This window comes from Danio rerio, chromosome 25, assembly GCF_052040795.2.
Source record: "Danio rerio strain M-AB ecotype USA chromosome 25, GRCz13ab, whole genome shotgun sequence".
Lineage (NCBI taxonomy): Eukaryota > Metazoa > Chordata > Actinopteri > Cypriniformes > Danionidae > Danio > Danio rerio.
This window is the reverse complement of record NC_141045.1, coordinates 1034322-1050000: the sequence shown is the minus strand read 5'-3', so window position 1 is coordinate 1050000 and position 15679 is coordinate 1034322. Positions and strand designations below refer to the sequence as shown.

Here is a 15679-nt window from a genome sequence, read left to right as displayed (position 1 = left end):
CTCACGCTGTCCGCAGCGACATCAGCAAAACCTGCATAGACGAACACGGCATCACACGCTTCAGCGGCTCAGCGTGGGTCAAACACGGCACACACTGCACACTGTGCCAGTGCAAGGTGAGGAAACAACATGATTATTTATAATGGAAAACCTCAATTATCTACATTTATTTGATTATATTTATACACATACATATATATAGAATTATACTAAATATATATATTTTTATTGCAGGAATAAATATACATTTGCATGCGATAATAAGAATTAATGTGGAATTAAATTATAAAAAACAATGCACTTGGATACATTTGAATAAAATAAATGATTAAAAACTTACATTTTATTAATATAACTATATATTTGTTATATATAATACAATATATATTAAATATCTAATATATACTTGTATTACTTTTTTAAATAGTCATTTTTATTTAAGTGAAAGTGTCTGTATATGAGCTTCTGTATTATTTATTTACATTTAATGGATTTTAGGTTTTATACTATTATTTTTTATACAAATAGTCAGAATACACGTTTATTAAAATACAATTATTGTGCAATAAAATATATCAAAATAAAAGTATTGTTTTATTCGGCTATTTTAATAAAATATAACTACATAACTACTTTATAGTATTACAAATTAAATCAGGACTTGACGTTTACTTTTTTGAACTCCAGCCACTGATACAAGCCACTCTGCATTTTCACTAGCCACAATTCTGTTGTAAAAAAATCTTTTATAAATGCATAAACATGACTTTAACATGGTAAAATACTTGATTTAGATTTTGTGTTTTGTCCACATGCCTCCTCATGCATGTCACTTTTCGTGTGTCGTGTATAAGCAAATGGGTCAGGGTTTCATAGTGTTATATCGCAATTAGTTTTAATTTCAGATGACTTTTTCAGAACTCAAAATTAAGGATATAACAAATTTATCTCTGACCACTCCAAACAATGATTCTTTCTAGCCACAAATGTTAAATGTGTCAAACAATACAGCTGTATACTATACGTTTTATTTAACAAAACACTTCTTTAAAAAAAAGAAGAAAAACAATTGACTTTTTAAAATAAAGAATTAATGTCATGTATCTAAAAGTACTCGCTCACATGGTTAATTAATATCTGTTCAAAGCGAAAGCAACCGATGCTGCTCACATGAAGAATTTGGAGCTCTTGAAAGCAGCAAGACTGTGGGTGCATAACTTTTTCTGTCTATTTGTATTGTATGCATAACAATTCCGTCTAGCCCATTTGAAAGAGAATCGATTTGTTGCATTTCAGGCACGGTTGCTTCACGCAAGGAAACGGGAGCGCGCACGTTTAAAATAGTTGCATACAAACACAACAGCTGTTGGCACGAGTGATCATACTTTCATTCAGCATTCACCTGCTTTTTTTTGCTGACGCGAACACTAGTAGTTTTGTCAGTCGTGCTGTTTCTCAGTTTTAAGATCACATTTGCATGCATATTGGGTCATCCTTACAGTCGAACACTTCTTTTAAGAAAACTACCATTTAAAAATTATTTTCAACCAGCCAAAGTGGCTAGTGAGAGTGTCTGTCTAACCTGCCGAAACTGAAATCTACCCCCATTTAGCGGGTGTTAATGTCAAGCCCTGAATTGGACTATTGTGGTATTCTAATGCAATGAAATAAAAAGGAATCAAATAAAATAGTTATATTGCATGTCATTTTATTGCTTGCATTCCATTTGCTTTTAATGCAAGAGAAATATTTTAATTGCATTTTTGTTATTGCATATTATTAAAATAATAAAACTAAAATATACAGTGAAATACTTCTGTATTATCATTAGAAATATTTCAATAATATTTTTAAATTAACAAATGGTTCAGTTATATTTCCTGTATTTATTTATTATTTATTATTAATTATTTTTCATATGCTATAAAATATAGCATGTTTAAAATTCTAGTTTATTTTGATTGATAGTTATTATTATTATTATAATATCATCTTTATTATTATTGCATTGAAATAAACAGCATGTTTTGAACTGAGTTTAAACTGTAATATTAATATGACTGATGTTTTCTCCATGTGTCTGTGCTGCAGAATGGGCACGTGTGTTGCTCAGTGGACCCCATGTGTCTTTAGTGTCTGCTGAGCACCTGTACAGCGTCACACACACACACACACACTCGTCCACATCCCTCAATAATGCCAAAAAAGACACACACACACACACACACACACACACACACACACACACACACACACACACACACCTGTAAAATACCAGAGCGACGGCCGTTTCTGCACAACCAGGACTGAGGACACACCGCCGGCATGAACACACTGGATGTTGAAGAAAACACATTTTTATCCATCGCAGGATGTAGAAACTTTAGCTCGTAAGTAAATCTAATCGTATTTCTCTTTGGCCGGGAAGTCGACGGCGTTTCCTGTTTCCACGGCAACTGTTTATTTTCAGTTTCTTTGAGATTAGCTGTCTGTTTTTTCTGTCTAGATTTTCAATTATTCAATGGCTTGTTCTTGTCTTATGGTGAATAAAATCTCTCCATTTCCATTTATGGATGCGTTGACCTTTCTTCCCACCCCCCGCGGTGGTGGCGATGCGTAGCGTTTGCTGAACGTGTGACTCTGCTAATGCTAATAGGTGATCAGCGCGCGTGTGCTAATGAAACCGCTTCCAGTGACCTTCTCCGTTACCTGAAACCTCTTCATTATCTGCAGAAGAGGCCGAAAACCTGCATTTGTGTTTCCGGGGAAATGTGGTTGTTAGATCCACGCAAGTTTTCCCGCTGGTTTGTTCGGCACATTACAGGATATATATTCAGCTGAAACATTCATTAATTTTCCTTCGGCTTACTCCGTTTATTTATCAAGGATCACCACAGCGGAATGAACCGCCAACTATTCCAGCATGTGTTTTACACAGCGGATGCCCTTCCAGCTGCAACCCAGTACTGGTAAACACCCATACACATTCATTCACACATACACAACGGCCAGTGTAGTTGATCAGTTCCCCTATAGCGCATGTGTTTGGACTGTGGGGGAAACCAGAGCACCCGGAGGAAACCCACACCAACACGGGGAGAACATGCAAACTCCACACAGAAACACCGAATGACCCAGCCGGGACTCAAACCAGTGACCTTCTTACTGTGAGGCCAGAGTGTGACACCACTGAGCCACCGTGTTGCCAACTGTGCTAGGATGATGAAACCTGAGTAATATTGAGTAGGGGCGGGGTTTTATATTTAAGCCCCGCCTCTTATATTTTATTCACAGCATACAGCTTGTTCGGAGGGGGTGTGGCTAAGAATATTTTACCCAATCAGAGTCATCAGAGAAGGACTGCTGCTCTAGAGCAGAAGCAGATGTGCAGATGTTGATTAAAGATGAATGTTTTTAACAGGATTAATTTACTGATTAATTATTTACCTCAATACAATGTGCATTAGCAAAATAAACTATGTAAATTTGATTTTATGTAGACTCTATAAAGTATTTGTAATTTACAGAAAAATGCATGTCAATTACAGTTTAATTCGTTTTTTCATGTTTATTTTAGAGTTTTTGGGGGGAAAATTATGATTTTTTTTATTAATATTTTAGATTTGGAGTTCAGTTTCGCCAGAGTTGTTCTCCATCTGCATTTCCTGCGGGTCAATTCTTCTCAGTTATACTACGTCCTTAAAGTATGTGCTTATTGTGAACAAAAAGCCCATACTATTGAGTGTGTAACAGGAGTGTGTTCAAGCTTTGGGACACAACACTTCCTCATTAATGGACCATGCTGTTGCTTAGTTACAGCGCCCTGTCAATCATCTCGTCACATTTCTGTCATATTGGAGATTTCATAGCAGCTTCATCTGACATTCGTGAGTCTTTCATGCACAGAAATCTCTGAAGTGTTTGCATGATCATGCATTCAGATGTCCAAACATGTCTTTATAAAAATTCACAATCTAGTTGCAAATAAATGAACAATCACATGCTCTCCAATGAATTAGTCTGCCATTTTTGTAGTTTGTAAACACTTTTTAACCATCTTTGCAGTTGCATTCACATCTAAAGTATTGTGACGTTATTAGCCGTTAAATATTAACATTGGCACAAATCTACACTTCTGATTTCTACAACATTAGTAGAGCATCCAGGTAACTGCATTACTCGCATTCAATGATTTGGAGCAGGGGTGCCCAAACTCAGTCCTGAGGGCCGGTGTCCTGCAAAGCTTAGCTCCAACCCAATCAGACACACCTGGGCGAGCTAATCAAGCTCTTACTAGGCTTTCTAGAAACATCTGTGCAGGTGTGTTGAGGCAAGTTGCAGGTAAAATCTGCAGGACACCGGCCCTCCAGGACTGAGTTTGGCCACTCCTGATTTGGAGACACACTAATTATATTTTTGAAAACCAGTTAGCACAGAGAATTAAGGACAAGGAATTAAGTATTTGCGTTAGTAAATTACATACAAAGTCAATGCAAACGTAAATAGAGATGCACTACTAACTGCGTGTCATGAAATATGCGGAATGCATAACACATTAGCTGTGAATGCACAAAATTTGCCTAAATTAAGTTCAAATAATTAAACTCGAGGAGAAAAACATCCCCTGAGTAAACTAGAGCTAGTGACACAGTTAACCCAGCTTTAAGAATCTTTATAGTTACTAATACTCTGTCATTTATATTAAATAAGCTGTGTATAATGCTTACAGTGACGTTAGTGATGTATTGTACGCATGTATGTGAGAGGCATTATTTAAGCATTATTGCGCTAGTTTTGTTGCGAACACCTGGCAACCCTGTGAGGAGCAGCGATTTCCTCTGCCGCATCCTGCTCCTGTAGGTTTTGAATATTACATGAATATTCAGCAGAGCGTCAGGCGGCCTCATGAATATTAAGCAGGCGTGGAGGTCGTTGTGGGAAACACGGCTGCTTTCCTTCAGGTCAGCGTGTGGAAGTGTTTTAGAGACGCAGATATCAGTCACAAACTGCACTCGCTGACGGCTAAGAAGCGCATTATCTTCATTCGTGGCACTCTTTGGCTAATGCTTCATGAATATTTAAATAAAAGTTTGCGGAAAAAGCTGTGTGACATGATTTAATGGGTGAAACAGAACAGGAAATGTTTAGCTGTATGTTCACTGTTTTTTTTTTTTTCACGGTATACAATAAAATACTATAAAATACTACAATACTATAAAATTGGATGATCATGAATATTTTTCAGTCATTAATTTAATAATATTTTACTGATACTATAACCAATCTTTCAATTGAGATTTGCAAAAATTTCTCATTATTTCTAACAATTTTAACTACACAGATACCTTTTTTTTGTCATTTAAAATTTAAAGGTCGTAATTCTGACTTTTTCTTGCAATTGGAATGTTATTTCTCTGTACAATTACGAATTTATAGTCTACATTTCAACTCTGCCAATTTCTCAGATCAGACTTGATATTTTTCACCATTGTGTGTTTATTATCTGTTTCTTAGTTTATTATTTTTCACATTAGTAACTTTTTTACGCGAGGTTTCAGTTCTAACTTAATATCTCGCAAATCAGACTTCATCGTTTTTATAGTTGTTTGTTTATCGGCTGTCGCACTTCTGATCATTTTCACATGTTTGTTATTTTTTATTCAAGGATTCAATTCTAACTTAATATCTCGCAATTCTAAATTTATTTTTATAATTGTGCGTTTATCAACTGCTGGACTTCTTTTTTTTACTTTTTCATTTTTTTTACATTTACATTTTTTACAAATATTTTACATTACAATTCAGACTTGATATTTTTCAAATTTGAGTTTATTTATTGTCTGCAATTCAGACTTTTTCCACACAATTACAAATTTTTCATATTTGTGCGTTTATCAGCTGTCGCACTTCTGATAATTTTTTACACGTTATTTTTTAGGCAATAATGTTTCAATTCGAACTTAATATCTCTCAATTCAGACTTGATATTTTTCACTATTGTTTGTTTATTGGTTGATTATTTTTCACATTTGTTTTTTTTTTACACAGTGTTGCGATTTGCTCCTATTATCTCGCAAATCAGACTTTATAGTTTTTATTGTGTGTTTAACCAGCCTGATCTCACGAGGAAACGTAACTACTTTACGATTTGCCAGTTAAGTAGCTAATTCGTACGAAAATGTACGATTTTAAAAAGGAGGCGTAGCACCCAACCCCGCCCCTAAACCCAACCGTCACTTGGGGGATGTGCAAATCACACAAAATTGTACAAATAAGATTATACGAATTTGTACGAATTAGCCATTACATCAAAAAGTTACAAATTGCCATGAGATTGTGTTGGTTTATCAGCCGTCGCACTTCAGATAATTTTAATATTCTTTTATATTTGTGTGTTTATCAGCTATCGCACTTCTGATCATTTTTTCACTTTTTTTTGTATTTCTAACTTAATATCTTGCTATTCAAACTTTTTATTTTTCACAATTGCAAATTTATCAGCTATTACAATTATGTCTTTCCAATGTTGGATAGCCGATGTTGCATTTTTCACTTCTTTTCCTGGAAACGTGATATGTCTTAATAAATTGTAAGGAAATCCACTGGAAAACTAACCAATTCTTCAGTGACACTTAAAACATCACGTTTCCAGCATTTTATTGTGATGATTTCACTAAATGTGATTCATTTTTACGTGTTAAATGATAAATATCTGCTGTAGCAAAAGAAATGAAGGACAGAAATGGCCAATAAATGTGTTTAACGTCATCATATTACCTGAAGTCTCCTGTTTATTGACTCTCATCCATCTGCGTCAAACTCTGGTTTCTTCATTTTTCATGATTTATGGATGATTTATAGATGGTTTAGAGATGTTTTATAGATGTTTACGGCCTCACCTTGAAGCTGTGAAAGAGCCACACAATATCAGAGAGAATTAAATCCTTGACCACGACTAGAGTCTCTAAATACATCAATTTATTATTGTTATTATGATTATAGTTAAAGCAGTGTCTGTCTTGCAGAGAGGTGATACATTACATTTATTTGACAAGCATTTGTGTGCTGCATGCATTGTTGTTTATCCAAATTTAACCAATCAGATGGGGCCGTACGATCTTTATCCATGCCAATCATTGAGTGCTTTAAGTTGATAGATTATTATAAACCTGAATATGATTTTATTTTGATTTAATACAATTATCAGCTGTTTATTTTGGTATGATCATGACATAAATTGTTTTAAAATAGCTACTAAAGATAGGATTTTTGAGGGAAATGTTACATTGAAAACATCTTCTACACAATATTGCATATTTTAAATACTCCTGCAGACGATCTTCAACTTTTATTAATGATGAAACCATAAAATCATGTAAATGTATACTAAACACCAAAGGTTTTATGAGCTTCTATATGTGATTGAGTGCTGTGCATTTAATAAAATATATCATTAATTAATTAATCATTAATTATTAATCACATTGTAATTGTTTTTCTCAAGTGCTGTTAGACAATGATTTTTCCACACATATCTAAACTTAATGGTTTAAATAACTCATTTCTTTCGTCTTCACGATTGACACATATTTTAATATAATTTTTCTATTTTTTAACATTCTTTACTATATATATATATATATATATATATATATATATATATATATATATATATATATATATATATATATATTACTATTATATATTACTATTATATATTACTATTACTATATATATATATACAGTATATATATATATAATTTTTTTTTTTATTGCAGCCAAATCAAAATAAATTAAACTTTGTTCGTAAAAATATATATAAGAAGAAATACTGTAAAAAATATTTGAGAAATAATTAAATATTCACAGGAGGGCTAATTGTGTTGCTTTCCATTTTGCCTCAAACACACAGATATATACATACACAAAAAATGTTATAAATATAGCCTGATTTATTTTCACTTTTTAAATAAAATATTGTCATTTAGACCGATTATTTTAATAGAAAATCTGTTTTCCACTAAATATTGCATACAACAAATCCCTATAATGCTATAGAGCTGAAGAATCTTAAAGTTAATTTAACATTAATAATAATTAACAATTAATTCTGCATTAGTTAAGCATTACACTGGTTCTTTGTTTACATTTTTTAAATATTAATGTCAGTTGGTGTTTCTGTGTGGAGTTTGCATGTTCTCCCCGTGTTGGCGTGGGTTTCCTCCGGGTGCTCCGGTTTCCCCCACAGTCCAAACACATGCGCTATAGGGGAACTGATCAACTACACTGGCCGTAGTGTGAGTGTGTGTGTGTGTGAATAAGTGTGTTTGGGTCTTTTCCAATACTGGGTTGCAACTGGAAATATAATACTCTGGGAAACAGCAGCACTTGGGACATATTTGGCAATTAAAGAGTTCATGTTGAACTGTAGATGTATATTATATTGAGCGGTGTCGTATATGTTGTGTATATATGGTTCACCTGCAGCATCTTCAGGGGTCAGAGGTCATCAGAGTGTGTGTGCAGATGGAGATTCTGTCCCGCAGCAGAAAAACACTCAATCTGGAGGAAAAACACATCCGCTATTCAGTCAGAAACAGCAGATTTCACTCTCAACAACTACAGTACACTGCCAAACACAGGACATATTTACTCGAGGGGCTAACATATCAAATGTAAATCTCTCAGAAATGCAGAGATATTGCCAGAAACATTAAATAATCATATTCTTTGCATTTGGAAGAAAGTCTTTTTGTTCACTTCATTGGAAGATTCCTCAGAAAACATGAGAAAATGTCAATGTGCAGCATAAAAGAATTAAGTGACGGTGATTTTATATCAAAATAATGATGTTTTTCTTTTTACCGCCTATAATTTTATCACAATTTAATTGAATTGCAATTGCAAGCTTTTATAGACTCAAAGTTTTTGTCTTTATTCTCACAAATCTGGTTTACAGCACATTCATTGACTCCTGATGAATAAAAGGGACTAAGCTGAAGGGAAGGAAATAATCTACAGATTTTTCTCACTAAAATGGTAAAGATTCTGCAAATATGCAATATTCTCTGTGTATGTGTGTGTGTGTGTGTGTGTGTGTATGTATGTATGTATATATATATATATATATATATATATATATATATATATATATATATATATATATATATATATATATATATATATATAGTTGAAGTCAGAATTATTAGCCCCCCTTTTTTTTTTTTTATATTTTCCAAATTATTTTTAACAGATTGAGGAAATGTTCTCAGTATGTCTCATAATATTTGTTCTTCTGGAGAAAGTCTTATTTGTTTTATTTCGGCAAGAATAAAAGCAGTTTTTAATTTTTTAAACACCATTTTAAGGTCAATGTTATTATAAGGTTAATATTATTATTATTTTTCAGTCGTGTACAGAACAAACCACTGTTATGCAATAACCTGCCTAGTTACCCTAATTACCCTAGTGAAGCCTTTAAATGTCACTGTAAGCTGTATAGCTGTGTCTTGAAGAATATCAAGTAAAATATTATTTACTGTCATCATGATGAAGAGAAAATAAATCAGTTATTAGAGATGAGTTATTAACACTATTATGATTAGAAATGTGCTGAAAACAATCTTCCCTCCATTAAACAGAAATTGGTGAAAAAAATAAACAGGGGGGCTAATAATTCAGGGGCGCTAATAATTCTGACTCCAACTGTATATATCTACAAACTGTGTATTCTGAATGACCCGAAATGCCAAATATTTCTGCATTTAGATTTTTTTTCCAGTGCATGAACGTAGATTTAATCTGACTTCTCTAAGCATTTCTCTGTCACAGACATCAATACTGAGTTTGTTTCCAGCCTAATGAAACGCAGGATTAGGATTTGATTATTCAATTACAGATGAGCCAAGAAAACAGCCAGCCAACTCTACACTGAAACAGCCTTTAACTGAGAGGTTCTGTCTGGTTTCTAGTCCAAATATCTACAAACTCTTAAATCAAGAAGCATTTTCTAGACAAACACAAGAGACTGTCAAAATGAAGAGTTTTCGCCAAAACAAGCTCAATAATCTGCCAGTGGGGTCCGCAGAATAATCTTGTTTTCGCTTTTTAATATTGGTATTTTGCTTCCCCCAACGGCAGATTATTTTGGTTGTTTTCAGAAAAAGCTTTTTAATGATAAACAAAATAGACATTTTTTGGGGAACACTTGATTTGTGCTTAGAGAATAATAAATAAATGAATCAGGGGTGATGGAATAGAAGTTAAAAAAGTAAATGATAAACAGAACAGCACTAAAACACTGTAAAAGCCTCTAGAACTGTAATAACATTGTAATATTCTGTAAAAAGCCAGAACAAGGGCAACATGGAGGCACAATGTGTAGCACAATGGCCTCACAGCAAGAAGGTCGCTGGTTCGAGCCTCAGCTGGGTCAGTTGGTGTTTCTGTGTGGAGTTTGCATGTTCTCCCCGTGTTGGCGTGGGATTCCGGGTGCTCCGGTTTCCTTTACAAATCCAAACACATGCGGTATAGGTGAATAGGGTAAGCTAAACTGTCTGCAGTTTATGTGTGTGATTGAGTGTGTATTGGTGTTTCCCAGTGATGGGTTGCAGCCAGAAGGGCATCCGCTGTGTAAAACATACAATAGTATCTGGATGCAGACTTTATGATGCAAGCTGAGATTGCATCACTCAGTGATGCATTGTCAGACACAATGCACTCAAATGGAGTGAGTGACGTCACTGTGAGGGGTGGGGTTAGGGGTGGCGTAGGTGAGCCCATTAAAAAGCATTGGATTGCACTGCACCAGGTCTGCATCCAGACCCCTCTCAAAACATATGCTGGATAAGTTGGCGGTTCATTCCACTGTGGCGACCCCGGATTATTAAAGGGACTAAGCCAAAAAACTAAATATAATCTTGTTTTCGCTTTGAAAAAACATTATTTCACTCACCCCTAATTGTCAGATTGAACTTATTTTAGGGAAAAACTCTCCTTATTTTGACTCAATATTTCTGAAAACAACTCAATATTGTTTTGCTCGTCCAATAAGTGCTTCTTGATTTAAGAGTGTTTAGATATTTAGACTGGAAGGCATTGTTTGCAGTGTACTTTCAGTAGATAAAGCTCTGCATTAGCGAACAGATTTACAGGAGTAGTTTGATCAATCTCAGCACGCTCTCTTCATCAATCTCTCCTCCTGGAGGATTACACTCATGTACGGCTTGTTTCGGTGGAAAAGGTCGAGTTTTTGTTGGCCGTGGCGAGGTTTCCCTTTCGGCCCAGATCTGCTGATGGGGCTGATTCTGCGGATTATGTGCTCAGCATTCGGGAAAACGTCCAACACACACGCTGCGTTTGATCAACAATTCATGGAGGCCAGTTTGGAGTCGACATTGGAGAGCAGGCCTGAAGCTGCAGGCTGAAAATGGAGATTTATGCTCATTAAATAACTCTGGATATATTTGACTGGGTTTTTTCCTTCGGTAAAACATGGTTAAAGAATATTACCGCTGCCTCTTTTATGTATATTCAAAGTCGAAGGGGCTTTTAATGATGAAGAAACTAACATTTTAGGGGGACAACCGATCTGTGCAGAGACACTAAAATTGATTTTAGATGCTGAAATAAATCTGGGCTGATGGAAACAGTTACAAAAACTAAATTAAATAGTAAAATGACACAAAGGGCAGCACTAAAATGAGAATTAATCATTAAATAAATGCCTAAATCATTTTTTTATACACTCAAGAAATATTTTTGCTGCTTGTTCAAACTACTTATTTATAATGAGCAGAATAAACACAATTCTTGATGCCTTTTTGTAAAAACCAAATAATTTTATGTTCAATTAACTTAAAAAATTGTAAATTTGTAAAAACAATTAAGTTAACTTATTTGTTTTGTGTTGGAACAGCATGAAGGAATGGTGTAGAAGCCTGCATTCTTTACAGCGTACATAAAAATAAGTAAATAAAGAGTAAATGACATGAATAATAAGCCTTACAGCACTGTCATGAGAATGAATGATTGATTAAATAAATTAATAAACAAGTAAGTCAAGTTTTTTTTAAACTGGGAATGTTGATTTTTGGTGCTGAAATAAATCTGGGCTGATGGGAATAGTTAGAAAAATTAAATTAAATAGTAAAATGGCATAAAGTGCAGAACTAAAACGAGAATAAATAATTGAATAAATACCTAAATAATTTTTTAAAAATAAAAATAGATAAATAAAGAGTAAATTTAATGAATAATGAGCCTTACAGCACTATATTAAGAATAAATAAATAAATAAATCAGGGTTTCTTTTAAACAGGGAATGTTTATAGAAAATAAAATAAGTAAATAAAGTGTGAGTGATGTAAATAATAAAAATTACAGCACTAAAATGAGAATGAATTATTAAATTAATGAATAAATGCAAAATGGACGGTATAATGCAAAATTTTTAAAACCGGGAATGTTAATAAAAATAGAAAATTGTAAATAAAGAAGGAAAGATGTGAATGACATTACACCACTAAAATAAAAAGTATTTTTTTTTAACTGGGAATGTTTATAGAAAATATGTAAATAAATAAATAAAGAGTGAATGATGTGGATAATAAAAATTACAGCACTAAAATGAGAATGAATCATTAAATTAATGAATAAATGCAAAATGGAAAAACATGACAAAGCTAACTTGAGGAAAATTGTAAGAAATAATAATAATAATAATTATATATAAATATATATATATATATATATATATATATATATATATATAAAAAAATATATATATATATATATATATATATATATATATATATAAATATATATAAACAAACACTAAAAGGTTAAAAAATAAATAAATACATAATTAAAATTAGGTAAAACAGTTCAGTGTTATTACAAAATATGTATATATTTAACAAGAAATTGTAAATAAATAGCATTAAGTGAAATCATTACAGAATTGCATAAATAAAAATGGATTCAACTAACAACTATACAAAAACTATAAACTAATGTAAGAAAAAAAATTAAGATTACAGTACAAAAATAAGAACAACCAAATGAATATATTGGGGGAAATAAAACTACAGACAATTTTAATAAACAGCAAAAATTAAGAGAAACAGTTGAAATTTAGTAGTTAGTATTTATTTCTTTTTTGTGAAATAGCTGGTTTAAATGTAAATGTATTATCTTTCTATTCCTATCGATGTTCTGTGATCAAACTATTATTTTAATGAATATAACCATTTAATAAAACTGATTTGTTTAAATGCACCACAATATATAGTCTATATTCACTGAGAAATGGAGAAAAATAATCATTTTCAAAAGTTGAAATGATAAATGTAAACATACACATGCATGCACAAATTAAACATAAACGGACGCCTTCAATGTTGAGAACTTGTTTACATTGCACTAATACGCTCCTGCGTTGTGGTCAGTTTCAGCTAATGAATAAAGAAAAATATCCTTGTGGTCATGAATGTTCCTGACAGGACTGTAATAATATCTGGAGTGTTATAAATATAATAAAAGCCTGTTGTGGAGCGGCTCCAGTGTTGGGCCAGATCTGGCACAGGGGCCATATGTCCCCAGCGGGCCCCAGCGGCGGGACGGAGGAATCCCAGCATGCACCGGCCTGATTCCAGCTGGCTCCTAAATGACCAATTTACTATCAGAGAGAGAAACCCACGGCGGCAGATGCTACGACTGTCGGGGAGCTGATATTACGGCTTCTGCTCGCTATTAAAAACCGCACAGGAGATCCTGCGGAGGAATCTGATTGGCTGGATGTTTGAGTGACAGCATGAAGCTCCACCCCATTCAGTGCTGCAATGCTAATCTGAGTCAGGATTTTAAATATGGATTTAACAGGGTAATTCATGGCTAATATATATATGTAATACATTAACTATGGTCACTTTAATTTAAGTAAATATCCATTTATTAATAACAATAATAAACAACAAATAATAATAAAGACTTTAAGCTCAATAAACTACTAATTACCTGCTTATTAATAGTATAGTAGTTGGCTTTAGGTATTGTGTATAGAATTAGGGATGGAAAATCAGATCATACATCATAAGTGCTAATAAACATTTTATTTGGGAGGCGTGGTGGCTCAGTGGTGTTGCACTGTGGCCTCACAGCAAGAAGGTGGCTGGTACGAGTCTCGGCTGGGCCAGTTGGCATTTCTGTGTGGAGTTTGCATGTTCTCCGTGTGTTGGCGTGGGTTTCCTTCAGGTGCTCCGGTTTCCCCTACAGTCCAAACACATGCGCTATAGGGGAACTGATCAACTACACTGGCCGTAGTGTATGAGAGTGTGTGTGTGAGAATGAGTGTATGGGTGTTTCCCAGTACTGGGTTGCAGCTGGAAGGGTATCCGCTGTGTTAAACATATGATGGAATAGTTGGTGGTTCGTTGCGCTGTGGAGACCCCTGATAAAAAAGGGACTAAGCCGAAGGAAAATTAATTCAATTAATTTAGAAATTGTCATAAGCCAGAAGTTACCTAAACTAAAGTGTTACCAACATATTTACAAGAGTTTAAAACCTAATAAAACATTACAATTACAAACAGTAGCATTATTTATTATGTAAATATTATGTGTTCTGGCTGATATTATGTTCAGAAACTAATTAATTCAGAACAGAAAGTTATAAAATCTGAATTGTAAAAAACATTCTCGATATAAAGTCAGATTTGCGAGGTATTTATTAACTCAGAATTGTGATTTAATCAAAATTGCAAGAAAAAAAGGCAGAATGGTGAGATAAAACATTAGAGATGTAATCATTTGAACTGTGAGACTTAAAAACAAGGAAAAAGTCATAAAAAACTAATCTGGATTGCAAGGTATAAACTGAGAACAGTGATGAATCAGAACTGCAAGAAATCATGTGAGAGTTTTAAGAATAGAAACAAAAAAAAGTCAGACTTCTACAAAAAAGCTGAACATGTGAAAGTGTGAAAAACTGCCATCAGTCTTAACTTGCATCATGTTTTCTCTCAAATGTTTACATTTAGCAATAATACTTTTCCTCAATACATTAAGTTTACGTCACAACATGTAAACAGAATTCACATTTATGAACTCAAGTAATAATATACTCACATTTATGAGATAAAAAGATTAACATTTTGTGACAACATAGAAGCTTTGATATACATGACTTGTGTTGTACAGGGATGTTGCTAGATCAGATATGGTTGCGGCCAGAATGTAACGAAAATTATTTAATTTTAAATTATATTATTGTCTACCTCCTCCCCAACCCTAAACCCAACTGTCACAGTAATGTAAAAACAGTAATTGTACGGAGTATTACTTATGTTATTTATTAAATTAGAAAAATAGAATGTTGATAAACTTGATGATATGTGATGTGCTGTTTTCTTATGTAATGTTATTGAAGGTAAATGTATTTTGCTAGTAATTGATCATGATATTGTAATGAAAAGGAGAGGACTGATAAACTTGATGTTTGATGTGCTGTTTTCTTGCGAGATGATGTTTTGGAAGGTAAAGGTATTTTTCGAGTAATTGATCATGATATATTGTAATGAAAACTGTTAAAAATATATGATGATAATTGATATGCTGTGTTCTTATAATGGTTTTTGAATGTGGGTTTTTTATGTTTCGCAAATCGTTTTTGAAGATGAGG

General features: G+C 33.4%; 2 protein-coding genes across 3 annotated transcripts in view; one reads left to right on the top strand and one right to left on the bottom strand.

Moving 5' to 3' along the window:
- nell2a (neural EGFL like 2a) overlaps positions 1-2573 on the top strand; it is a 134496-nt gene extending 131923 nt beyond the window's left edge. The window contains 2 exon segments of the mRNA NM_001080075.3: positions 1-116; positions 2092-2573. The exon segment at positions 1-116 is cut by the window's left edge and continues 109 nt beyond it. Of these exon segments, the coding sequence (NP_001073544.2) occupies positions 1-116; positions 2092-2133 (158 nt within the window). The 3' untranslated portion in view covers positions 2134-2573.
- Positions 1-15679, bottom strand: part of tmem117 (transmembrane protein 117) — a 100171-nt gene that overhangs the window by 29293 nt on the left and 55199 nt on the right. For both annotated transcript variants that reach the window (XM_087310616.2, XM_087310617.2), the window contains exons 12-13: positions 8482-8562; positions 6778-6906 (exon numbers count right to left, since the gene is read on the bottom strand). The gene's annotated coding sequence lies outside the window, so the exon portion shown is untranslated. The remainder of the gene's footprint in view (positions 1-6777; positions 6907-8481; positions 8563-15679) is intronic.